General features: G+C 42.1%; 1 protein-coding gene across 1 annotated transcript in view; it reads left to right on the top strand.

The window, feature by feature from the left end:
- Nucleotides 1-26,292, top strand: part of aopep (aminopeptidase O (putative)) — a 71,696-nt gene that overhangs the window by 14,226 nt on the left and 31,178 nt on the right. The window contains exons 7-14 of the mRNA XM_061072298.1: nucleotides 6,566-6,779; nucleotides 7,950-8,056; nucleotides 13,111-13,213; nucleotides 13,458-13,565; nucleotides 14,465-14,508; nucleotides 17,392-17,452; nucleotides 21,293-21,355; nucleotides 22,502-22,588. Coding sequence (XP_060928281.1) covers nucleotides 6,566-6,779; nucleotides 7,950-8,056; nucleotides 13,111-13,213; nucleotides 13,458-13,565; nucleotides 14,465-14,508; nucleotides 17,392-17,452; nucleotides 21,293-21,355; nucleotides 22,502-22,588 — 787 coding nt within the window. The remainder of the gene's footprint in view (nucleotides 1-6,565; nucleotides 6,780-7,949; nucleotides 8,057-13,110; nucleotides 13,214-13,457; nucleotides 13,566-14,464; nucleotides 14,509-17,391; nucleotides 17,453-21,292; nucleotides 21,356-22,501; nucleotides 22,589-26,292) is intronic.

Consider the following 26,292-nt stretch of genomic DNA (forward strand, 5'->3'; position numbering starts at 1 on the left):
CTGACCCACATTCACATCCATCAACTTCCGGGGTTGTGTCTGAAACCTCTGTGGAGGAGACAGCTCCCCGCGTTCGCTGGCTAATTTCACATCGATCTCGCCTCCATCCATCTTTTCCATTCTGCCAAACACTTTTCACATTGCCCCGCAGTAGTGAGCGGTCTCACTTTCCATCTCCTCTTTGTCTCGTTCTCTCACGTTACATAAGAGAGAGAGAAAAATACTCTTCTTAATATCCTGCAGGCAAGAAAACGTCTTAAATGATCATCTTGTGAAATGGATTTGCCTCGTCTTTCTCACTGAGGCTGAATCAGAAGTCAAACAGAAGGCTGTGAGTGCAGGGTAGTGACTGATGGGAGGTGCGTGTAAATAGGTACAACAGTACAGGAATGTGTGTTATGTCACGTTGACACTTCCATTGACATTGGCTGATTGACAGATGAACTCCTGCTGTGATTCTTTACTGCTCATTGAAATACTGCATCGGCCCTTTGTTGTAATTCCATTAAATTGTACTGTGTCAAGACATTATAGCACTGTGAAACTTAGACAAACTGAGACATTGTGATATTTTGTCTTTGTGTAGGTACATGTTGACATGTGTACCTACCTGCATGTGTGTGTTGCCATGGTTGCCATCCATTAGTGGTTCAGGTGTGTATGTTTTGCCCGTGGTGTCATTCAGAGATTTCTTGCTGTTTTTCTTCAGTATATCAGCAGCAAACCAGCATTCAGCCGCAGAAAGAGAGCTCACTACTACAGACAAATAAGTGTCCATGCTGTTTAAGTCTTTGCTCCAGCATCTTACAACACACACACACACACACACACACACACACACACACACACACACACACACACACACACACACACACACACACACACACACACACACCCTCAAGAACATTCCTCTTGCATGAAATCACTTTTTTTACTCTGTACTAAATAAGGAACAAACTGCTCTGTGGATTGTTGTACTGTGAGGAGACGATGGATAAGACATCTGTTATCACTTCCCAGCTGATACGGATTGAAAGTGGATTTGCTGAAAGTGTGTGTGTGTGCGTGTGTCTTTCCATGTCTGTGCCTGTGACTTTCTGCTGGTTTATGTGGGTGCTATGTTATTACTGCACCTTATACAGTCATTTTCATGCTCTAGACACATATAAAAGCATGAATGTTTTGTAGGTGTAAGAATTCAACAGAAAACAACAGTCTCACTTTGAAACACCCCACATCACTTCACTCTCATGTGTCGGCACTACAAAGCTTCATTCTCTCCTGAACGAGCAGCACAGTTCCCTCCCTGTTCCTGATGACCTCTGATATCGTTTCTGCTATTTATTTTCGGGCTCTGATGCGATCCCGTGTATGTGGGTGGGGCGGCTCTCTGGGGGCCCCGGCCTGGCCCTCGCTCATGTGATCAGGCCCTACATGGAGTGGCATTTGGCCTGGCCCTGTGGGGCCCCCGTCTGGGAGCAGGGCGCTGATCTGCAGCCGGCCTGGAATGCCAGACATTTGAAGTCAGACTTGTTAAAAAAGAACGAAGGGTGGTAGGAGTTTGGTCAAATAGGCCCCTGTGTCTAAAATAGCCCACAGACTGTTCCAGAGGGAGGGAAGGGAGACAAAGCTTCCTCCCGTAAGCTGATATTAGAAAGGCCGGCCCTCCACCGTTTGCTGGAATAGAAAAGAAGAGAAGAATTGTTCTTTGCGTGTTTTTCACGTGGCTTTTGTCCATCTCCCTACCTGTCTGTCATTGTGTCTCAAAAGTGTAAATCCACATGTCTCTGCACTGGTATGTAGTAATGTGTAGAACGTGTAAAAATGCTGCAGTAACAGCATCTTGTGTCATTATGGTTCAGCAGTTCAACCTTTAACGCACCAGGGAATGGACTCTGCACTCGGAGAAAGAGCAAAACTCATCACACACAACAACAGACAAGAGGATGTTGTCTGTCTTTCTCTTCTCTTGTGTCTTTCTCTCTCTCTCTCCTTCCATACATAGCTGTCACATAATCATTCCATTTACTGATTAAAGTTCCCTTCTCTCTCAGTCCTTATATTTTCTCCAATCTGTCGCTCTGTGTTGTTGAATTTTATCTCCAGCTTTAATTAGCTTCTCTCTCCCACTCTCTCATTTACGCTTACAGTACACACTCACTCAGCTCCCATCATCTTTTTCCTCATCCCTCTGTCTCGTGGGGCTGTTTTACTGGTGTCTCGGCTATGAGCTGAGCTTGGCTGGGGATGTCAATTACAGGACTATGATAGGGCTCCTGCTGCATTATGCATGGAAGTGTCCCGCTGGGAAAAAAATGGCCTACAGCCATGAACAATGGATGGAGGGATGAATAATGGATGGAGAGATGGAGGAGCTAATCACTATTGCAATCTGTGTCCCACCAAATTGAAGATTTGCCCTGGCTCACACCTCTGAAACTCAAGGCCAAGTCACCCCGGGTGAGTCCTTGTCGGGAGGTTGTCGCGTGAGAAAGCACAGGAGGGCTTTAATCAGTTTTTCATTTTTGTGCGATTCCGACCCAGTGGGGTGTTCCCAGCAGAAAGGTCACCTAAGGTCTTTTGTTTGTTATTCTATATGCAGACAGTCTCTCATCGTGAGTTGTTTTGTTTATCGCCTGCTGTATGTGAAGTCAAAGGTCTCTTTGTAAGCCTTCTAATGTAAAAATGTAGTGTTTGCCCTGAAGTCCAAGTGTTTATGCATAGTTTTCTTGAGGCCTCCAGGCACCACATTAAGGTCATCAAGAACCAAGAGACGAAAATTCATCCAATTGGAATCCAATTAATTTTGAAGTTTGAATTCCATTTCTTTAATATAATTCATAAACGAATATGTCTGTGTGGAGAAGAGTAGAGAGCAGAGTTCATCTTTATTACATCAGAAGTGCAATTTGTTGCACAGCCACTGAGGCAGTCAATTAAAGATCAAATAGAAATCGAAAACAAACATGACACAGGGCCAACAATTATGAATCAATTAACATGGCTTGAGGGTTGTGGCCAAGTTTAGATCAAACCCAGATTTACACATAATGTGCAGCCTCAGAAAATGATAAGAAACCAAAATGAAAATGTTCTGTCCAAATGTATCTTTCGCCTCTATGATGAACGGTCTGTATTTATTTTATTTTCTCGTCGACCACTCAGAATGCTTACAGTGCAGTTTTTGCCATTCACCCAGTCACACAGCATTCATTCATCCAGTGCATCTATGTGCAGCACTTTCTCTACCGAAAATCACTTGGCACAGCCGTCTGGGGCAATTTGAGGTTTATTATTGCCCAAGGACACTTTGGACACACAATTGGGGTAGACATGGGATTAAACTGTGACTTTCTGGTTAGGGGATGACTTGCTCTAGCATGTTCCTATTAAATGCAGCTCATCTTCGACTAGACTTCCTGTAATAGATCATTTTTTGTAGCAACTGAGTATGTGCTCTCTGAACGTTCTTCTACTTGTTGGTGTAATCAGCAACTCAAATAAATGCTTTCTTTATGAGTCAACTTTGCTATTTTCAAAAATACAGAATTCTGAAGAATACAGTATTTCCTTATCAACTTTTATTTAAATTTCAAATACAGATACAAACAAGTCCGTCTCACCGCAGACCTTACATTCACATCTACAGTGGAGGTGAAGGTGTACTGTATACTCATGTGCAGGTGCTACATATGCATGAATGTGTACACTTCCATGAACACTTCCCTGTATCCCTGACAGGTCCCTGATGTCAACTAATGTCAGTCAGTGTATCAGTGAATGTGAAAGATGCTGTTGTTATTCATCCCCACCATGGTGGGATGACACTATTTGTCACTGTAGTGACGGATTCCGCCTCCCTCAGAGGAGCATGTGCAAGTGCCGTCTCTGAAAGGCTGTCTTTGTGTTTCACACACACACTCACACACACAGACACACACAAACGCACTGCTGGAACTGACAACAAAGGCGAGCTTATCCAATTGTGGGGGGAATAAGATTAGGCTCCAGAAAAAACTCATAAGGCTAATGTTAGCATCTCCTGCTCCAGTGAGAGCCTTTGTTTGTGTAATCAGGAAAAACACGGGATTAAATTTGAAACGCTGTCTCGGAAATGATGCCCATAAGACCACACTGTATGATGTTGACATGTTCCTGAGTAGCAGAGGGCGATGCTCTGCCTCCTATCTGATTGAACAATCCTCAGGGAAATAAAGGGTAGTTGTGTTGCTCAGATATCCAATTTTCTTTTCCTCCAAAATAGACTGTCTGGCAGACCTGGCCTTACCTATGTCTATACTCACTGTTTTCCTTTATAATTGACTTAGTTTGTCACCATAATTAGGTTATAGCACGGACAGAGAATAACTCTACATGTCATCTGGTATTTTAAGATGCTAATCTGGGCTCAATGAGAGCAGCTCATTTTACAGCTCCCTATAATTCGTGAATGGCCCCGATGTGTGGGTTGATGGTAGCTGTGGGAGTAAACTGTCAATCCAACAGGTGAAGTAATTCCACTTGCTATGTGTCAGCAGTTTAAAATAAGACCATAGTATTCATTTTGGGGAATCACTGTATTTTGTAGTTTATCACTGCATGATGCTTACTGTAACATACATGGAGACCACAGGGTTAAAGACTTCTAAAAGTCAGAGACAAGGTAAGTGGCCTCAGATTTATGGACCTCACTGTATTAGGCGCAGTCAAATGGTTGGTTGGGGGGGAAATAACTTATCGGTAGGGACCTGCATTTCACCATAAATCCTCCCTCCAATTTAAGGACAATGGTGGTTGAGACACTTAAGATCTCGAGAGTGTGAAAGGATCTCAAGACAGTCCGGTGTTGTTGTATGGGCCAGGGGAGAGAGAGAGAGAGAGAGAGAGCGACCATTTATTTGCACCTCTGTGACCCCTCTCCCATTCTCCTGTTGAAGAACAGCCTGCCTCTTACACAGAGTTGGCCCTAAGCCACCCAGGGCACCGAGAGCCTGTTAGATAAGAGCAAAGTAAAGAGTGCTCCAGAAAAGTCTTCAGCCGTGACCTTGGCTTTGACAGAGCGCTCCCATTTGGCTCTGTGCTTTACCACGATGCTGTCTCATGGTGAAAAGTCACATGTGCTGTGTCCACGTGTTTGTGTGCTCAGTAATGACTTGGACATTTTTGAAACTACAAGATGGTTTAGCAGATAACAGTGTTGGTCTGTTCCTTACACAGTCCACACTGACGTGTCTCCACAAGTATTTAGTGTATTGTCATTAACTTCTGCAGTCAGTCATGGTTGCCAGATGATGCATCATACAGGTGATTCTCTTTATTTTTTATCTAGTCCTACTAGGTATTTTCTGCTGGCAGATGTTGTAGAGTTAAAAATTTTTTTCTAAACTTTAATTTAACGACCTTAATTAAGAAGAAAGGCGAAGTTGAAGGAAAAGACCCAAAGTTCTACTTTAGACTTTTTCAATGTCACATTTTAAAAATAGACATTATTGGAAGCTATTATGCACATAAATAGTATTTGCCAGAGCACATTTGCAAAGCATTTCCTGTCCAGTTGTGGTTGAATCAGAGCTTTGATAGTGTTCTTATTAGCTAAAAGGCTTAATGAGACTTTTGAATTGTTGTTTCCATCTCTCAGGTACAGAAATAGTATCTTATCTTTGGTATCACTGAAAGCACTTTAAGGCTTTTTGTGTATTTAAATGGTGTAACAAGAGAGGCTAGAGGCAAACAGCTGTTACCACATTTATATACACTTCATATGCACATAATCTAAAAGTGTATGATACAACCCCATACAATTTCCTTGTGCAAATGTACTTTCTTGCCAATAAATTAGTCAGGAATGTATTATAATGTCAGTCACTTAAGATCTTTAAATGAAACACTCTGTAATGTTCCTTTAGTTCCATTCTCCGATATTTAATTATCTTTCTTTGAAGAACATCATGACATTTTCCAAACCCTTGTTAAAACAAAAATTTACAGCATTGCCCTGAAGTCATAAAGTGAAAAGACCAAGAGTGGGAGTTACACAGTCACCCGGCCATGATTAACGGCCGAGATTAGCAGTTGCATAAAACCACTCAAAACCGCAAATATTATGTAATTTATTGAGCTTATTGTTGGACAATTTTGTTCGACGGAACATGTGGTTTTATATTTTAACATAGTAGTTTGGTTTGGCTTGATGAATGAGCTGCCCTTAGATAAACTCAATGTAGAAGATGGAGACAGGCATCGTCGGTTCGTCTTGCTTGGCATGTTCAGGCGTAATGTTCGGTAATCCTAGGTGTGGAATATTACTTTGCTAATTCTTTAATCTGTCTGTAGGGCATGTCTTCATCTCGCTTTTGTTTTTGTTTCCTCTCAACCAATACCTCCCTCTTGTTTTGTGCTCTGTTTTTACTTGTCTGTCTCTTACAGCCTAAATCTCATTGATTCGCAAAAACACTTTTATTCTGCCGTCATCTAATCTTCATTCTCACATCCTCCCGTTCCTTATATAAATTATATCTGACTTGATCCCTCTTCTTTATCCCTTTTCTGTGTCTTCTCCATGCAGCCCCCATATAATGTTCCTGTCCCAGAGTGTGTTGTCTGATGGGAGTCCTGGTTCTGGAGAGAGCTGCCTGTCTCTGTGTGGGTCCAGGCTGTGCCATGAGATCGCCCACTCCTGGTTCGGCCTGGTGATTGGAGCAAGAGACTGGACTGAGGAATGGATCAGCGAGGGCTTTGCCACTTACCTCGAGGACATTATCTGGGCCCAAGCACAACAGGTACAGTACAACTGCTGCCATATACAGCTATTTAAGGCTACTTTAGTTTGACAGCCCAGTTAAATGAGACAGCAACGTTTTCTCAAAGGAAATCCAGTCAATGAAAAACAACCCCAGGAAACATTAAGATATTTGTTTATGCACATTCACTTTTTCCCTCTGTCATTATATAGACGTGCTGCTGCATAATGTGATCCAGCACCTTCATACAACAACAGCGAGGGGAAACGCAGGTTGACGTTCCAACCTTCCATTTCAACATCTTTTGAGCCAAGACTTCCAAATGTTACTGTTGTGGGTGGACTGCATGTCAAGTCGAGTTGGAAATGACATTATTGTAGTAAAAGCAAACATCGAGCACAGGAGGAAACACTTTATAAAAACTCCGGTCCAAGTCCCACTGCAGAAAAAGGGATAATCAAGAAACAAAAACTAAGTCTAAAAGGTCAGAGAAGTTATTGGCCAAAAAGAAATGAAAGAAGTTCCGTAGCCAACCGCAAAATAAGCTTTCCACCCCAAACCTTTCTAAGCTACTTAAAATGAAACAGGACTAAGCTGAGGCAAACATAAAAGTCGAGAAAAAGCAACTTCTGCCACCTAACTTGAGCCTTTAGAGATCGTATCGTAGATCAAAATCTAAAAAGTTTGCCAGTTTGGAGCCTGTGTATATAACTTTACTCAAGATGTCCTAATGCCTGAGGCAGGAGGAGTCTGGAAGCTTAGTAATTAATGATACCTGAAAAAAGAGATACACAACAGCACAAAGGAATAGGGTGCAGCATCTGTACCAATCCTTTGCTTTTTGTCTTTGCTAACACTTACTTCAGCTCTAATCCAGGAGTTGACGTACGCCACAGATCTAATCCTCCTACTCGCTTTCCCACACCGTGTAAAGTTACGCAAATGTTTTTCTTGTGTCTGGGCTGTTGAATCATGTCACCTTTATGATATGAGCTCTGCACTGAAGAAGAAGACTCAGGCAGAGCTGCCAAAATCAATAAGGCACAGTGACAGAACATCTGGTTAGTGCTTTTGCCATCATATGAGTGCGCATTTGACCTTTTAATTTAATCTGATTCATTCTGTTTCTGCTGATGAAATCAACCATATTTATTCTACATTAATCCCTTCCTCTACATCCCTTTTAATGGAGTATATCTCTCCCTCCAGCTCTCCTTCCATGAGACAGCAGAGCACTCTGACCTGAAAGCCCTGCTGAGGTGGAGAAGGCTCTCTGATGAGCTGCAGAATTCTCAGGAGGAACTTCAGATCCTCAGGTGTGTGTCTCTCATTGATTCAGCCGGAGGGAAATGGCCCCTTTAGCCGAGCGTGGTCAAAACAGGACGCACTACCAATCACTGACATGAACTTGAACCCAGACCATCTCCCTTACTTTAAGTTGGAAATATCCGTAGAGGATCGTTATCCCCCCCCGGAGGCAACATCTTGAGTAAGTTTGACTAGTAAAACATTATGACTCTGGTAACTGTCCCTAACATATTATTTTTTACACATTCATCTTTAAAAAAAGAACTTCTTGTGTTATTTGCACATCTCATTGGCCTAAACTGCTATCTTCACAGAATGATATTTTTTTTAAACAACAAAAAATATCATGTGTAACTTTATATTTATTGGTTCAAAGCAGGGGGCATGATGCTGCAGTTTTTCTTTCTGTGCGGAGTTTGGTGTTCTCCCAGGGTTTGTGTGGGTTTTCTGCAGGTACTCGAGCTTCCTCTCACAGGCCAAAGACATGCAGACTGGGTTTAGGCTTATCAGAGACTCTTGTATTTGTGAATGTGAGAGTAATTTTTTTTAAGTCTCTGTATTTTGGCCCTTTGATGAGCTGGCAACCTGTCCAGTGTGTACTAGACTCCATTTCCCCTGTGACACTCAGAGGAAATGAGGTTTGGATGGATGGTTCAAGGCAGTTTCTCATAATTGTCACAGTTTCAGCAGTCAGCAGTCACCTTGTACAATGTTGTACAAAATGCTAATCCACCAAGTTGAATGACTAATAGCACTTTGAATAAGCCAACACTAAACCGCAGACTACATTAGCATAGTGTGAGAGAGTTTGAGGGAAGAGAGATGAATGTGAAATGAGTTGCATTTCTATTAAACTAAGTCCTGTAATACATTTCACACAGTTTACCTTCCTATGTTAAAGCGTGTCTTATAGAATCCAGTGTTTTGTTAAGTGTCTGCACGTGCAGACACACGTGAGCGCGAGGGTTATACATTCCAGGGGTACAGGTGTGGCAGGTGTGGTAGCAGAGTAGATCCAGGTGTACTGCACTGTCATGTCCTAGAAAACCTTTGCTAATGAGAACGGCGCCTAATGCACACAACCTCATCTCACCCTGACAATGTGGGACCCAGTTTGTTTTATCCAGGGTGGAAACACAGTGCACTCAGGTAATCATAGGCGTAAACATCAGCCAGAAGCCTTTAATGGTGACGATGCTAACACTTTTTTAGGATATATATATATATATACATTTTTGTCCATATATTTAAATTCAATTTAATATTTGTATATATTTTTGGCAGGCTTAAACATGTTGGAAGTCTGTGACAAATAATCCATCTGTACATTTCAAACATTGTGTAAGTGAAAGGGTTAAACATGCACTTGAGAGCTGTCTGTGTCTGTACTGCTGTGGATCCGGGTGTTTCCCCATGAGGCAGACACACGGGTGATTATCGGGATTAGCTTTGTCTGCACCTGACGGGGTTAAATCAACAACATAAAACCAACGTGATAAAAATGCAAACAATACATGCTCTCATACAGGCTCATACGCATTCATCATTACTGATTGTGCTACATGGAAACATATTAGTAATGAAGGTGGCATTTCTAAATCCTCATATCTCTTTGAGTGTTAGGTTATTGTTGAGCATGTTGAGGCATAAAGGAAACCTGCTCACACATTATTGTCAATTTCAGCTTTTACTGCAAATGAAATGACATTTTAAGTCACCATCAGTATTCCTCTGTTTATGTATTTCTCTGCCTTTCAGCATCATTGTTATTATGAAGTCAGTTTTATTGTTGATCAACTTCTAATTTAGTTATATCATGATGATATGTTATGATCACATTTTGACATCAAAATAATGTTCAAGATCATTCACAGTACATAACAAATGTTTTCTGAATTATATTAAAAGCTAACAAATGTAGTTATTGATGTTTTTGTTTTACATGTAAGTTTTCTTTTATCCGAGGCACATCTGACATTATTATGGAAGATCCTCTTTTTCTTTGGAAACAGTATCCTTGACAAAAAATACACTTAACCCTCAGGATTACTGTCTTCATCTTGGGGCTTTGACTGTATCGTACAGTTTTCATCAGTGGATGGCGTTTTATCAGTGACGGGGGACATTGCTCAGGTGTCAGGAGATTGTAATCCCAGCCTCAGTTCAGTGACGGCCTTTAGTTCCGCATGTGAATGACTTCCTGGATATTCCACTGACACTGACCTAATCACTGACCTTTGACCCCTCCCTAGTTGATCCTTTGACCAGGCTGGTGTTCAAAGACACCTGATGCCGTCTACGTCCTCTTCCGTCTTAGTCTCTTATTTTGGATATATTCTACCTATTTGCCAAATTGTGATTAATATTGATATTTGAAAAACCGTCATATTAACAAATAGCCACATCTCCTGGCTCTAAGCAATACACCAGAGTGGAAGCATAGTATAAACAAAATTAGAGAGGAGAAGGATGTAAAGGTAAAGAAACCTAGTAGGTTGAAACAGAGAGATACACACAACCGCCTCACCACACAGACGTTGTGTTTTCCAAGTTCAGTGGGTCACAATCGACACCCTGTGATCCAGCAGGGGCCCCAGTGGCCAGTGTTTATCAGTCCATTTCAGATGAGTTATATTTAGGGCAGCCTGGGCCAGACGCCATTCTCCCTGCTGATTTACTGGGCTGCTGGGAGTGCTGCTCTACCTTATCCGGTTTCCACAGTCAACCCAGTGTAATTTGTCAGGATATGGCTTGCGGAGCTATAAACCTTTGCCTGTGTGTGTTTGTGCGTGTGTATGTTTCGTGTGTGTGGGCGTGCGTGTGCGTTTGACATTAAGTTCTGTCAGTAATAGCTCCTGATTTCCTCCCGCCTTTTTTTCTCTCTCTCTCTCTCTCTCTCTCTCTCTCTCTCTCTCTCTCTCTCTCTCTCTCTCTCTCTCTCTCTCTCTCTCTCTCTCTCTCTCTCTCTCTCTCTCTCTCTCTCTCTCTTTCAATCTCTGACACACCCAGGTGTATGCATGGCTACTCACACACCACACACACACACACACACAGACGAACACCCACCCTCTCACCCACATGGCCCACGAGTCAGATAAGAGCACCATTTATTCTGAAATACATTGAGCTATTGTGCGATTCTCCAAGGCAGCGAGCAGCGATCCGGCTTAAAGCTGTTCTAAATCATCTCTGACAAAGAGAGACAGCAAAAGACAGGGATTTACACATCCATACATCCCTGGGCTGGACAGTGGGAAGGGTGGAGTTCCTTTGTCTAACACGGCAGTGATGGATCAACATTTTCCCTCTCTCCCTGCTCCGCCACTGGTGTCTCTGACGCACAAACACTTTTTTTCTTCTTCTGGAAATACATGTTCTGTCACTGTTTTTCTTCCTTGCCCCAATCCCTCTCTTTTTTCCCCTCTGTATTTTTTCTGTCTGACAGGAACACATAATATTTCCCAGGGATACGGCACGTCCTGCTGTTGTAGAAAGAATCTATTTCATCTTATCAGCAGCAACAGACAGACGTGGGCACTACGGGCAGGAGTCTGGACAGAGAGCAAGTAAAAAAAGATATGAAATAAAAAAATGGGGGAAATGTAATTGCCATGATGAGATACAAAGTAAATCCAACATATAAGCGTTTTACAAATGTGCTTTATTGTTAATCCATATGTCCTCTGACACGCTGAGAATATTGGCAGCTTTTGATGTACAGACACAGAGGCTCATTACTAAAATGTTCCAAAATGGATTTTCCCCAAACCAGGTCATTTTTCTGATTTCTCTCACACACAACACATGCGTACACGCACACAAGTGGGAACACACCCTCATATGCATGATGAAAGTCCTTGTAAGAGTGTCCAGTCAAATTTAGAAATTCCAGGATGCTGATGACTTCCTCTCTCTCTCTCTCTCTCTCTCTCTCTCTCTCTCTCTCTCTCTCTCTCTCTCTCTCTCTCTCTCTCTCTCTCTCTCTCTCTCTCTCTCTCTCTCTCTCTCTCTCTCTGTCTCGCTCTCCGCTGGGCCAACCAAACATTCCCGTCTATCTCTTGTCCTCGATTTCTCCCACATCTCCTCCTCCGCTTGTCCTCTGCCCTAATCTAGCTCCTCAGCTCACTGTGCTTCACCAGCGACTCAAATAGATCCAATATTTGTCCAAATTGTGAAGCCTAACTCGAAAAATGAATCATTGACTTCTTACATCACACGTATGAATCTGTGTGAATAAGAATGTGGATGTGCGGTCTCCCCAATCGTGTGCGTGTCTGATCATGAAGCGGTCCGGTGAAAAAAGTGCTAGCCAGTGATGAAGGGTGTATTGATTGGTGGGCCAGGCGCCTCTGGTATCGACTCGGCAGGAGGGTGATCCTTCAAGGCCTTCCTATTGGCACACCGAGTTAATCAATACCGGCTAACTGAAACTATCATTGCACAGCGCTCCCACGTCAGCGCCCTGTTTGTTTGGCTTTCATTGGTTTTATGTGTGTTTGTTTGTGTGTCTACTGAGTTTGAAGGCATGATTTGTGTCCGTGTGACAGCGAAACCTGGAGCACGGCTCTTTCTGCGCCCTGCAGACCGGGTTGCTTTTTCTTCTGGAAGCGTTATACATTCGCTCAGTGAGTCATGGGCACTAAAGTCGGAGCCCAGCGCTGTGAGGTCATATAAACACTATAGCATGCAATTATAAATCTGCAGCTTGATTTCCAGCCTGCCTCAGGCAATGTAAGGCAACTTGGCAATGTGTGCGCCAAAAGGTTCGGCTGAGTGGCTGGATTTAGTGCTGCTGACGGTGTATTCTTGCTGTGTAGAAAATGTGGTTTCCTGCAACTAAAATGTCTGTAAAAAGGGGATAAAATAAAAACTCTGTGCTCAGGTTCTCTCCCATTTCACTGTGTTTTTTGCGTTTCTTTCTTTCACCCTGCCTGGGTCCTTTTCTGTAAACCCTCCTGTTTACTTTGTGTGCTAAATATCTCCCTTTGTGTACTAAATGTCTCACCTGTCTTATCTTTATATCTTATCCTTTGTGTATCTTCTCCATTTCTTACTTCTGCAGGCCCAACATGGAAAACACTGGTCAGGTCAGCGAGTCTGGCTCCTCCACAGTGAAACATGCCCTCAACCCTGACAAGACTTTCATGCAAGTGCACTACCTCAAGGTGAGACACGTCTGTGGTCAAATCAGCAAGGAAAAGAAAGGAGGAGAAAAGGATGAGAATCAAAAATTGAAACAAAAGAGTTTAAAAGTAAAAGTCTTATGTCTTTATAGGTGTCCGACTCTATTATGTGTGTTTGTAGCAGGACGTGTAATGGGTACAGATGTTGCTGCACAGTTTCTCTCTATTGTCTTTGACGGATGATGGATGGATGTTGTTTTCTTTTTTCGTCTCGTCCTTTGTTCAGGGCTACTTCCTCCTCAGGTTCTTGGCCAGTCAAGTGGGAGACGAACAATTCATGGACTTCTTTAGATTGTTTGTGAAGAAATACCACGGGCAGCTCATTTTGTCACAGGTGAGGCTGTAGAAAACTCTTAATATTGACCCTGGTGGCTGTTAAGTGAACTGCAGGCAGCTTCCTGTTGCCTGAGCTCACGTCAGTGCTTGCACTCTTAATTGCGACATGCGTGGAAATGAATGTCACAGGTGATGTAATAAACGTTACATGTAAGTGTAGTTTGACTAACAAGTTTTTGACTCCTTTGCTGGCACCGTGATAAAATATTATGTAAAGATAGGTCTGGGTATGTGAGTATTTTGACAGTTTGACTGTCATTAGTGTTGTGAAGGTTGTTTTTAGACGTTAGCAGCCTCCGTGTGTAGCATTAACTAGTGTTGCAAACGATTCAACTCACACAAAAAAATGATTCCCATTGTTTTATATAGTATCTTCAATGCAGAATCTCAGTGTTGACTCGCTGCTACTTCAGTGGCTGTTAAAGAAATCTGAGCTCAGATTTGTGCTTGATTCACTCCGACTGTCTCTGAGGCACAATGGTATTCACTTACATTAATTAGTTGGAGGCTGACGTGAGTTTGATCCCATGTGTCACAACAGTTGAAAATGCTCCAGCAGCTTTTCCGATTGGTGACGATCCATCAGCTCATATGTTTATTCTGCATGAGGCTGAGGGATCACACCTGGAGGTCAGTGTGCACGCGTGTGTGCATGTGTGTGTGATTGTGTGTTTTCCGTCTGTGTGTGATATGTGATGAGTTCCACCTGGCTTCTGTTTCCTCAGTGGCAGGTTGAGTCTTCCTGCTAAATAATGGATGTTACATAAACACTGCTTGACCTTGTACTCCTGACTTAACATCAGGTATGCCTTTCTCCTTTCTCTTTTTCCCTTTCTCCCACACCTCCCTCAATGCCTCCATCTCTCCCTGTCTTTCCTTTCTTTCTTTTTGGAACAGGATTTCCTGCAAATGCTGCTGATTACCTTTCCCGACATGGAGAGGTATGTAAGTGGCTGTGAATCAAGCTCACAGTATAATTCATGAATAATGAAAAATGCCTTGATGCATTTAAGCGACTTGGGTTTGGCCTTGGGTTGCAGTCGCCTGTTTTCTACTTCCACTGAAATTAAAGCTATGTTATTCATTAAATCCCTGTTTTAACTTAGCCTCCGAACTTTTATTTTGGTAACAGATGGGATTCGTGAATAGATTTTTTTTAGGTCAAGTACTTGAGCATGTGTTGATTTGGCTGCTGCCCTTTGACTAACGTGGTGCTGCTGTGGAAACACGGCCAGAGACGGCTCCCAACACCAATCCTGTTTAGAGAGCAGTCTCATCCGCTCTCATATTAATTGAAGTGTAAAAGGATAACTGCTCCTCCCGCTCGCTTCCTCGCTAATTTTCTCTCTCCCTCCCTGCACTCGTTTAATCATTCAGTTCCCTATTTCTCCTGATTGCCTCATTAACCTCTTCTTCTGCCCGTCTCGCCATTCCTCCTTTCTCCCCTGTCTGTCTTTCATGTTAGTTTCTTTCACCCTCAACCTTACTTTTCTAACACCTCTCTTCACTGAGCTCTCCTTTTTTTTGGGTCTGCTCTGAATGTTGTTGTTTTTCGCTCTTTTCTGTCATATGGAGTGTGCCGCCGAGCTGGCAGACATTGACAGAATTAAACAAACGGAGCTGGGGACAGTCAATATTTGGATGTGATGCCTCTTTCACAAAACAGCCCACTAGAAAAGCAAGGTTTTGGATTAGGTTAGACGCTCTAGAAAGGATGGGGGGTCAAATATCCTGCACATTCCCCAGACTAAATCATCCAACCATAATAATTATATGACTTAATTTTAAAATGATCAGCATACATACAAAAAAATCTGTATTTCTATCGATTTCTGTCAATAAGAAGCTACTTCTCTCCATGAATAGCTTTTCTAAAAGCTGGTATGTTCCCCTGTGTAATACTATTAAAATGAATTAAAGTTTCCAATCCCATCATGAAGAAACTAGTCTGCACATGTCACATATTTTTTATCTAAGCCTATTATTAAACACAATATGACACGTCATGTCGTGGATTAACAGTATCAACCTTCTGTTTGCCGCAGAAAAGAACTATCCTCTGATAATCCCATGTAATCCTGCTTTATGGTGTCTCACTATTGATGTGACAGATGTTTAGTCCTCATGTATCGTCTATGGTTCAAGTCCAAATGCCTAGAGTAGAGTTTTCCATTTGGTAAAGGCCCCGTTGACGTTTTTTAATGTCCGGTTTCTAGGCAAATCTGTGCTTTATTGGAAATATTACCTCCCCTAGTACACTGCGGAGTAAAAATAGAGTTTTATGAGCTTCCATTTACTGAAAGTCCACTCTCCATCTGCCAAAGTTTTTCAGCAAATATACAATAGGAAATGACGCAGTAGGATTTAGACCTTAGACTGTGGGAGCAAAGGAGCACTGGTTTGACCTTGCAGCAAAGTTTTAGCCACATGTGCAGCAGTCTATAAACTGGTTTGTTGGTGTGGTGCTCCATAATTTGATGAAATACCTCAACAGCTATTGGATGGACTGCCTTTTAAATTCAGCTTAGACATTCAAAGTCTGCACAAGATCCACCCTCTGCGTGCTAGCATGCTAACCATAACCTGCAGCACTGAAGCACGGCATTGTGAATACTGGAAAAGGTGACACAAATCTTTGGCCATCACATTGACTTTGTTCAATGGAGAGCAATAATCAGACTATTAACCTTTTTCTGAATATGACATTATTTCAATTATTCATATGACTTACAAATAGAATGGTCGTTTCATATTCCCATGAACATGTTACAGAGCATAGTCGGAATATACCAAAACTCAAGTTAAGATATACATGTCTACTTAATGCGACTAAGATCCAAAACTCCACATGTCTTAATTTGGTTCTTACTTTTTGTGAGTATGACTTTATTCAGGTTAAGGTAATCAATAAATGCTTGTGTCTTATTCAGAATTTGTCTTAATTGGTTTATTAGCAGAATATTGTTGTCAATGAAATCATTGTCATTGTTAAATTTTAGAAATAGTATATCTAGCATTTATGTTATGTTATGTTATTGACTGCTACGAGAGTCCTGCTGGGCTCAGGGACTTATCTTATTCACCCAGTTGCCCCTCCCTGTTTGCTTAGTTTGAAAGAAGGATGAAAAGAAAGGAGGGTTCAACTAAGGATTAATTTTCCGTTTGTCGTGAATGCAACAAGTTTATTCAAAAGTTGATCTGGTAAATGTAGAAAAAATCTAATCAAGCTTCAGTTAGTGGAGCGTGATCGAGATAAAATGAGTAAACAACAATGTCAATTACGAAATAACTCCTCAAGTGGGCTGATCATCACAGATTAATGTACAGTAATAGTCAAATGTGGAATCTGAAGCGCAGGCGGCAGGAATGACGATGGAGGGAGAATGCTGTGTACTGTGTAGTTTGTTTACTTTCTATTTATCCAACAAACTATACAGACTGCATCTAGAATTTTGTTTGCATTCCCTTTTGTTTCTGAAAGCTGTATCGCTTTGTGTGTCTTGTGCATTGTATACTGCATGACTTTGGTAAACCATCAGTCCCTCCAAAGCAACACACACACACACACACACGTGTACATATACATACTTCCATACATGCATACATAGAAATCCATTCATTGTCTGTACATGCCTGTTTGCTTGTCCTTGTATGGGAAAGTGGGTGTGCCCCTCGTTTTGTTTAAGGTGTTGGCCAAGACCTCAAGTCCGCCATGACCCTAACAGCTTTTTCCCAGAGCCATGTTTTCGTATGGTGTCTTGGGCAATAACAGTCATTGCTATAATAATAGGAATAATACTAACACTTGTGCCATTGTGTTACAGAAAAGGCCTCACCCTCAGTGCTATTTATGCTGAGTGGCTCGATCGTCCGGGAATTCCAAAGGTACAGTATGTGGAGTCTTTCTCTTTCTCTATTTATTCTTCCTGTCTTCCTTTAAAATGTCTTTAAATATTTATGTATATAAACTACCAGAGGGTGAATACTTTATTTATATAGTATACATAATAATACAGCTTTTGCATTTTAAAATGTAAGTGGCATTTGTATTTAATGTTTCATTTCCAATGTATTTTTACAATATTGACCTAGTTAAATAAACTACATCCTTGACCCAGTTAGACTGAAAAGACATTGATGTTGTGTTAAATAAATAAGGTTTAAATAAAAAAAATTATGAAAATATTTATACATAATTTTATTGAAATAAATATTATATTATTACAATAAATATTTAAACTTAACACTTGATTCTTTATTCGAGCTAGACTGAAATGAAACTTGTTTGTCTGTGTCCAATAAATGATTATAAATGAGTACCACTAATAGTAGTATTGCTAGTACAGGTCGTTTGTGCTTAGAGTCTAGCACATGCATTCTTTTTATGAAGTTATCTCTGCCACCTGAGTTCACAAGTTCTGTGTCATAACCTTCAAATAAGTAACTACTTGAGTTATGTTCATGCTCTATATATCTGTCATAATCACAGATTAGAGCACGGCTGTTGTTTTGAGGGTCGTGATGCTGGAGCAATGTTTAGTCAAACTAGTTTCTGGTTGGACAAGAGATTAGTTGTTTCCATTCTTGAACTGAGCGTTGACGTATATTTGTTTAACTTCTTGCACATTAAGATACACTCCCATACTCTGTAGCTGTGTTGCTTTGTATCCTTTTCCTATTATTTCAAATGCAACATGGCATAATTTATACCTTAGTTTACTTGATGTAATTCTTAATTTTCTCTGCTGCTTTTGTGCTAACTGACAACGACAAAAACATTTGGTGCCATGTTGGCTTCACGAAACAAGCTGTCACCTAAATGGCTGAATATTTAATCAATGTGGTTTGAGATTGTTTCATCAACTACATTTCCAGATTTCTAAACTTCTAGGTTTTTTGTGGGGATCCTATTTAAAGCCAGTCGTGTTACGGTTATTCCAAGATAGATGTTTATTTATCCTTTAAAACATTTACCCTGAGATGACAAGAGCAGCATCACATTTTCCATAGTACAGAGCAGCTATAAAGAACTGTAATGACGCTGCCATAATAAAAGTGATCTCTCACGTTAGAGGCATATAGCTGTCAAAATAGAAATACTTCAGCTTAAATGATATGTGACTATAACCTGTAGGCTTTTAGAAACTGTTGGGCGCTGACAAGGGCGTTCCTGATCCAGAAAAACATTTCTACTTGAAGATGTTTTTGAATTTTCCACATCACTATTTCAAAAGATGATTCTCATTGATGGTGACCTGCTGTAGTGCTAGAATGCGGTACTTCATTTAAGTGGTATTGTATCTCGAAGGTGAGCGGAGCCTCTCTGCATCTGCCCTCTCTGATCCTGAGAGAGCCATGGTCGAAGATACCAGGAATTCAATGCTAGACACAGACACACACACACACACACACACACACACACACACACCCCCGTCAATCCACTTTATCAGCTTCTTCAATCCACCTATCTCCATGGTAACTGATCTTAATTATAACTGTGTGTATGGGCTTTTGTGTTTGTGTGTCTGTGCTTGTGTTGCTGTCTGGGAACCTTCACCTTCCAGATTATGTGATGATGTAACTGGAGCCTTTCAGGGCCTCTGAGGGTGGAAAGGACAGCTTGGAGGGACTGGGGTTTTCTCACACCTGATTGGGTGAGGGCTAGAGTGTTCTCTCAGAGGCCTTTCTGTGCGTTTGATGTGCGAGTCAGCGGCTAATAAGATCAGCCAGATCGATTGAAACCTTTTACAAATGCAAGTGCTTGTGTATTGTGTACACTAGCCACAAACACATTTTTAAAATCTCTCTCTCTCTCTCTCTCTCTCTCTCTCTCTCTCTCTCTCTCTCTCTCTCTCTCTCTCTGTCGCTCTCCCATCCATCGCATGACAGTGTGCTTGGATTGGAGAAAGGCAGGAAATGGTTTGGCCTAATAATAAACAATGACATTCACCGATCCCGGGGTAAGAGCTGTGGAATGGAAAGGCCAGTGCCGGCCTATTTTAAACTGCACAGTTTAGATGAGTAAGCACTCCCAATGGGATGATGGATCTAGGCTGAGATACCTTATTTTAAATAAAGATGACCCTTTATTGACCAAAACTTTTCATTCAGCAGACTTAATATATATACTTTTTTTCCCATAAAAAAAAATTTGATTTAAGAGTTGCAAAAAACCTGAACCTTAAAAGTGAACTCTGGCTGTCTCTACTTTTTGAATAGAACGACTCATTCAGACTCACATCATAGTGTGTGTTTATATGTATTTATAAAGAATAGGGAAGTTCCTGTTCTCAACCTGTGTGGAATGATTCCAATTAAAATAGTTAAAACACTGTCGATTGACAAAACTAACACAGATCACTATAAGTTACTTTTAAGTGAGTTAGGGATGTGATTTATTTGCTTCTCAGCATAGCTTCTGAACCTATTGATCCACCAGACACTGCACAGACTGGGGGGGGGGGGGGGGGGGGGGTTGAGGAAGACAAAAGCCTTGCTATACTCAGGGGAAGGTGGTGAGGATCCAGGCAGCAAAAAGAGCTATGTGTGGTATCGTGTTACACAATGTCAATTTACTCTTTCAATACCACGTTCTATACAGCCCACTCTAACATCTCCTTCCCTCTGTGTCCTCTGCTTCTACACACACCTTCATGCTCTTTCTGCTGGAGTACTACTGTGTAATACACAGAGAGAACTACTCAGGCATGCAGTTATAGTATTGAACTTTGCGTGTGTGGCTATGGCAACGTTAATAGCAGGAACATGGTGTGCACCTGGGGATGTCTGTGGATTGTGTATCATGGATTCTACAGCAGGAGTATGATGTAGCGCTGCTGCATCTTGTTTGTTTTCATGTACGCTAGTGTGTCTCCGTCTCTGGACCACACACACACACTTGTCTCTATAGTTTTGAGGACACTCATTGACATAATGTATTCCCTATCCCCTTACCCTAACCTAACCATGATAACTAAATGCCTAACCCTAACCTAAACCAAGTCTTAAACCCTTATTTGTGAGGGGCGCCCCAAACGTCCTCACAATGTCAAAATGTCCTTACAATGATGGTATTAAACCAAAATTGGCCCTCATGACTATAGATAGACATGCACACACACACACAGTCACAAACACACGCAGCCTTCACCGTCATCGCCCTGTTGTGTGATTCACATCACTCAAGCAGCAGCTCTGCCGAAAGCTTAATAAGGTTAGAGAGTAAGTGCTGTATGTTTGTGCTCACTGTCTGTGCGTAGGTTGTGTATGGCTCTGTGTGTGTGTGTGTGCGTGTGTGCGTGTCCGTCTGTCCTATGGTTGCTCGGAGGCTAATTCAGGTGATTTTTTTTCATTCTGTTAATCTCCTCCTCCTGTTTTTTTTCTTTCTCTCTTCTCTTCTCCTCCACTCTTCCTCTTTTCTCTCATCCTCCGGAGTCAAGTCGCGAGTTTCCGTCTGAGAAACAAGTGATCGCGCTCCCACCTCCTCCTTCCTCCCTCCCCTTCCTGCTTTGCTTCTCTCTCTCTCTCTCTCTCTCTCTCTCTCTCTCTCTCTCTCTCTCTCTCTCTCTCTCTCTCTCTCTCTCTCTCTCTCTCTGTCTCTCTCTCTCTCTCTCCTTCTCTCCTTCTCTCTCTCTCTCCTCTCTCTCTCTGCCTCTGCAAAGCATTCCTCTCTGTCCCGATCACTTGCCCCCGGCTCACTGCTTTCCCTTCTCTTCTGTCGTTCAGTGGCTGTATGAAAGGAGCTCCGTGTGGTCACAGGCGAGGCTGGTAGAAGAAGTCAAAGCTGAGGTAAGCACTCTCTCTCTATCTCTCTCTCTCTCTCCTCCTCTTCTGTCCTCTCCTGTCTCTTCTTCTCGTCCTCAGGGAGTGCCAGACAGACTTGGGGGGCATCTCTCACATTTAGAAATATTGCACCTTAGATTGCTTGATCTGATTCCCATCAATCTCCTTTTTCCTGTTTCTGGTTTATTTCCCACGGTTTCTGCTTTCCTCTCTTTTCCCTCCTCTGTCTCGTTCACACACTCTGTTCCGCACGGTTTGATACCATCTCTTATCTCTATACCTCTCCTGCTCTCCATCCACCTCTCCTCTGCCCATTTGCTCCCTCGTTCCAGTCTCTCCCTCTGTCCGTCTCTGAGTGAAGAGCGGCACACAGAGCTGTACATCTGTTGCGTGTCATTCTGTGCCTCCCTATCAGATTTCCCATAAAGGTCCTGTGTTTGTAATCGCTTTGCCTATATTTTCCCATTCTCATGTCAATCTTTCCTTTAAGATAAAACTGAAACAGATCTGAGAAGAATATTTTTGGGCAAAGAAATTATTTATAGACTTTGTATGTTGTTAACATTTTAGGAAAAACACACTTATGACACTTTATTCATGAATTAAAGTGGATGAGAAGAGCAGATTGAGTTTGGCACTGATTGGCTGTTTAATGTAGATCTGTGGTGTTTGGATCTGCTGCGCTCCAGGCTCCGTCACAGAAACCTACTTAAATTATTATTCTTTTGTCTTAGCCGGCAGTTTGCGTCGGTTATAAATGGAGGACGAGTGAGCGCTGAAAGGTTAGAATTAATGTGAGTGGGTTAAGGGAGGGGGGGGGCTATAGGCAGACGGACGTTCAAGGGTGTTTCCACTTTACGCTCATGTTAGTGGCTCGCTGAGAGTGTGCATGTGTGTATTCCTGGGTGCTTTTCCAGTTGAGAGATAAAAAGTGCACTGTAAGTCTGATTCACTTCCTGCTATAAGATACAAAAACTAATTTATTTCTCTTATTCCCTTTCTTTTGTCCTCTGTCATCCTTTTTTGTATTTTCCTCTGTATACTGTCTCACCCCTGTTACTCAAAACCTGTTTCTTTCTGGTCTCTCCCTTTCTCTACCTCTACTTTATTTCCCGCCTTCGCCACCTCACCCCACCGTCCTCCCTCCTGCAGGCTGTAAAATGGATTCTCCTCAGTCGGAGTCATCAGGGGAAGGGCAGAAAGCGGAGGAGAATCGAGCCCAAGGTGAACTACAAAGAGGTAGGAGGCACTCTTCTGTACTTAGGCCGGTATCTTCCTTCCTTCTGCTTCTACTCAGGATCTGGCCTTAACCCTTTTTCTCTTTTTGTAAACTTCTGTTTTCCTGTGTTTATTGCTTTCGTAAAGTTGGTGTGACTCACTCTGAGTGGAACAGTGTTACAACACAATAATCCCAAATTCTGTTGTTGTGTTGTGTCTGCGGAGACAGACAACCCTGTACTTAAGACTGTGTTTATGTTGTGTCTCTGCCCAAGTAACCTTTTAAGAGCTTGTATACATCACACATCCTCCACAGTGAGTGTGTGTGTCTGTGTGTGTGTGTGCATGGTCAATGCATATATGAGAACGTGTCTTGTTTGTCTGGAGGACATAACTGGCTTGAATGAGGCCTTTATACTTTTTATACATCCCGACTTGTTTTCGTATGCTTCTCTCACTTTTCACTGTTTACAACCCCAAAAAAGAGAACCTGAAAAATGCCATAAAACGCTCCTAAAGCGCAGGTTTTGCCTGTGTGTAGAGTTAATTAGGCCTCTCTGGGGACGCCTAATCCTCTCTACACACTAATTGACGCACACACTTGCACACACGCCTGCATCATTAATGAACGCACACTGATCTATAAGCCACAGAGGGCCAGAAGTCATTAGTGAGAGTAGAGCGGCTTTTATATATCATTTGCAGTATGCTCGGATATTGTAGACTGTAAGAAACATTTTCAGAGCCTCTTATCTTTTCGTACAGTACATTTAAAGGCATGAATAAGTAAGGTAAGTGCCCTCGGGTGAAAGGAAAAACAAAATACTTATTCATTGCCAAGAACTGTATAAATCCAATGACTTTTGAGGGTTTTAAATGTGCTTTTAGCGGTTGTGACTGCAGCTTTCAACACATGTAATGTAAACTTTATGTAGTGAACATTTTTAAGCGGTACTTAAAATCTGGAGCATATTTTTACAAAAACATCACCGTGATTTCTCCATATCAGATTACCTCCATCCAATTCCTGTGTCGTAATGTGGAGCATTCAGTGAATGAAATGCCTGTAGAGTCCGTAGCCAGTGCAGCTCCCTTCAACCACCTGATACCTACTGTCTGGCATATTAACAACGTATACACACACACACAAACTCACACACACACACACTCACACACACACACACACACAATCCACGTACTTCTAAGGGGGCAGCAAAAAGGCCCCTTCCTGTGGGGGGAAGAGAGTGCTGAAATCAGCCTCATGAAAGAATAGCCAATTACTGTCCACTTGGCCATACACAATATTGAGAGAGAGGGAGGGATGAACGGTGGAACGGATGGAGTGAGGGAGCAGGGGGATGTAGGGGCGGGGAGGGGGGTGTGGGGTGTGGGAGGTCACCGTTTGAAGTTAAACCATAAAAGCCATCCTGAAAGGAAACACGAAGTGACCCCCCTCCCCTCCCTTTCGCTCCCCTCTCCTCCCCACGGCCCGGCCCTCTCCTCCTCCTCCTCCTCCTACTCCTCCTCCTTCGTCTCTCACCCCTACCTTTGTTTCTCTTTACAGAGAGTGCCCCGTGGATGGACCAGGTGTATTTTATATTACTCCTTTATGTACTTCAAACGCCAAACAGCCCAATTTCTACTCAGCCCCTCCTCCCCTCATCCACCTCTCCTCCCTTTCTCTTCCCTCCATCTACCAGCCCATTGCAAGGCTATAAATCATTCCGCAGGCCCGATGGGCAAAGGAGAGGAAAGAAAGAAAAAACATTGAGAAGGCAGTAAAAAGGTTGACAGCGAGGTAAAAGTTTAGATGGACCACAGGTAAACGTACAACTGGAGCATTGAATGAGAGAAATGTGCACGTGACATGATCGACATAATCAAAATACATCATCCAATCAAATCAACACATGAAATCCAGGCAATTTGAACAAATCACAACCTGAAATCAAAACGTTGATATCTTAAATACAGACTTTGAAACCGCAGCTTCAGAGATTTTATCATTTTCACTTCCTGTGTCAACAACATCTACAAATATATGTGATATTCTTTTATTTTTATTTTCATATTGACATAAATCTGTGTCCATGCATTGTCCAATAGTTTTGAGACTCTCCGGCTCCCCACAGAGAATTTATATTTTTCAAATGTCACCCTCCCCCATTGTCAAATTTATCCCCCTAAAAAATAAACTGTTAATGGACTTTTGATCAAATTGGAGTTGTAACAAAAAGTTAAGCCACAAAATCATGGGCTTGGATGGAAAAAGCCCATGTGGATAGAGAATAGCAGATGGTGTTTCAGGAAAAAGGTGGAAATAGGTGATGGAATGACTCTATGGAAAGAGATGAAGTGGAAAAAAATTCAAGGCAGAGAAGTCCAACCGAAATCGGTAATGCAAATTTGCAGGAGCTGAGGATTGAAACGGGAGCGAGACTAGTGGGGGGTTAGAGGTTGATGATTATGAATTCCGCTGAGGTAATGAATGTGCTGCGGACATTTGAGGACATGGCGAGCAGACTGGATATTTGGAGAGATGAGGGAAGCACACGAGAGATGAAGTATCACAGGACTGGTTGGAGTGGTTAGGGAGAGAGGAGCGAGTGAGGGAGGGAGGGAATAGAGAAGGCAAGACATTTAGTGGGCAGGAATTAGGCTGAGCCGGGGTTGCATTAAACACTAATGACATCATGGATGATTAGGGAATACACACACACTCACACACACACACACACACACACACACCTATATGTGCACACAGCGGTTAGGAGCCAGACACCCCCCACAGAGCACTCCGAGATCTGGTCAATTTAATAGAGCCAAAGTTTATTACCAACTTCCTCTCGTCTTTGTTTCTGTTTAGCGTTATTGATTCACGAGCAGCTTGGCGTGCGCGTCTGACTTTTTTTCCTGAAAACATGTAACTCGGATGTGCGCGTGAGACGAGCGTGCGTGTGTGCAGTATGTGTGGGGGGGTCTGCGGAGGGATATTAGTCACGCCCGTGTGGTAATGGGCCTCATTTTGCTCTCATTTTCATCTGCGGTCTTGGTAATGAGAGGGTCCGTCTGCCCCTGCTGATCAGGACAGGAAACCCTGTAGGGGATAAAGGTCTGTAAGTAGCCTTGGTCAACAAATTTTTTCACTTTGTTCTTTAAGATGCAGTTTGTGAGTTATAATGCACTTCTTATATTGATATTGATCAACTGCACTCCACTCCAAAGAACATATCAACATGATGAATAGGTATCATAATAAACCTGAACCTTTAATACCTGAAGAGAGCAGGTCAATACAGCCAGGCTTCAACCAGAAAGTGAAATGGGTTTAATGGCTGGCAGATAGAGCAAATGCCAATAAACATTATTTTTTACCTTCTCTCATAATGGTCAATTTTAAAACTGTACTCTGATCTGGTGATTTAAAGTTGTAAATAAGCTCTGTACACATTCATTGTGGCTCATCTTGTGTCGTTCAGGCGTATCTAATAGATAGATAGATAGATAGATAGATAGATAGATAGATAGATAGATAGATAGATAGATAGATAGATAGATAGATAGATAGATAGATAGATAGATAGATAGATAGATAGATAGATAGATAGATAGATAGATAGATAGATAGATATATTACTTTATTCATCCCCAAAGGGAAATTAAGTCGTCATAGCAGCCGGTATATTTGAATACAATAAAATACAATACAGTAGAATAAAATAAAA

The sequence above is a fragment of the Limanda limanda genome, chromosome 5, assembly GCF_963576545.1.
Source record: "Limanda limanda chromosome 5, fLimLim1.1, whole genome shotgun sequence".
Lineage (NCBI taxonomy): Eukaryota > Metazoa > Chordata > Actinopteri > Pleuronectiformes > Pleuronectidae > Limanda > Limanda limanda.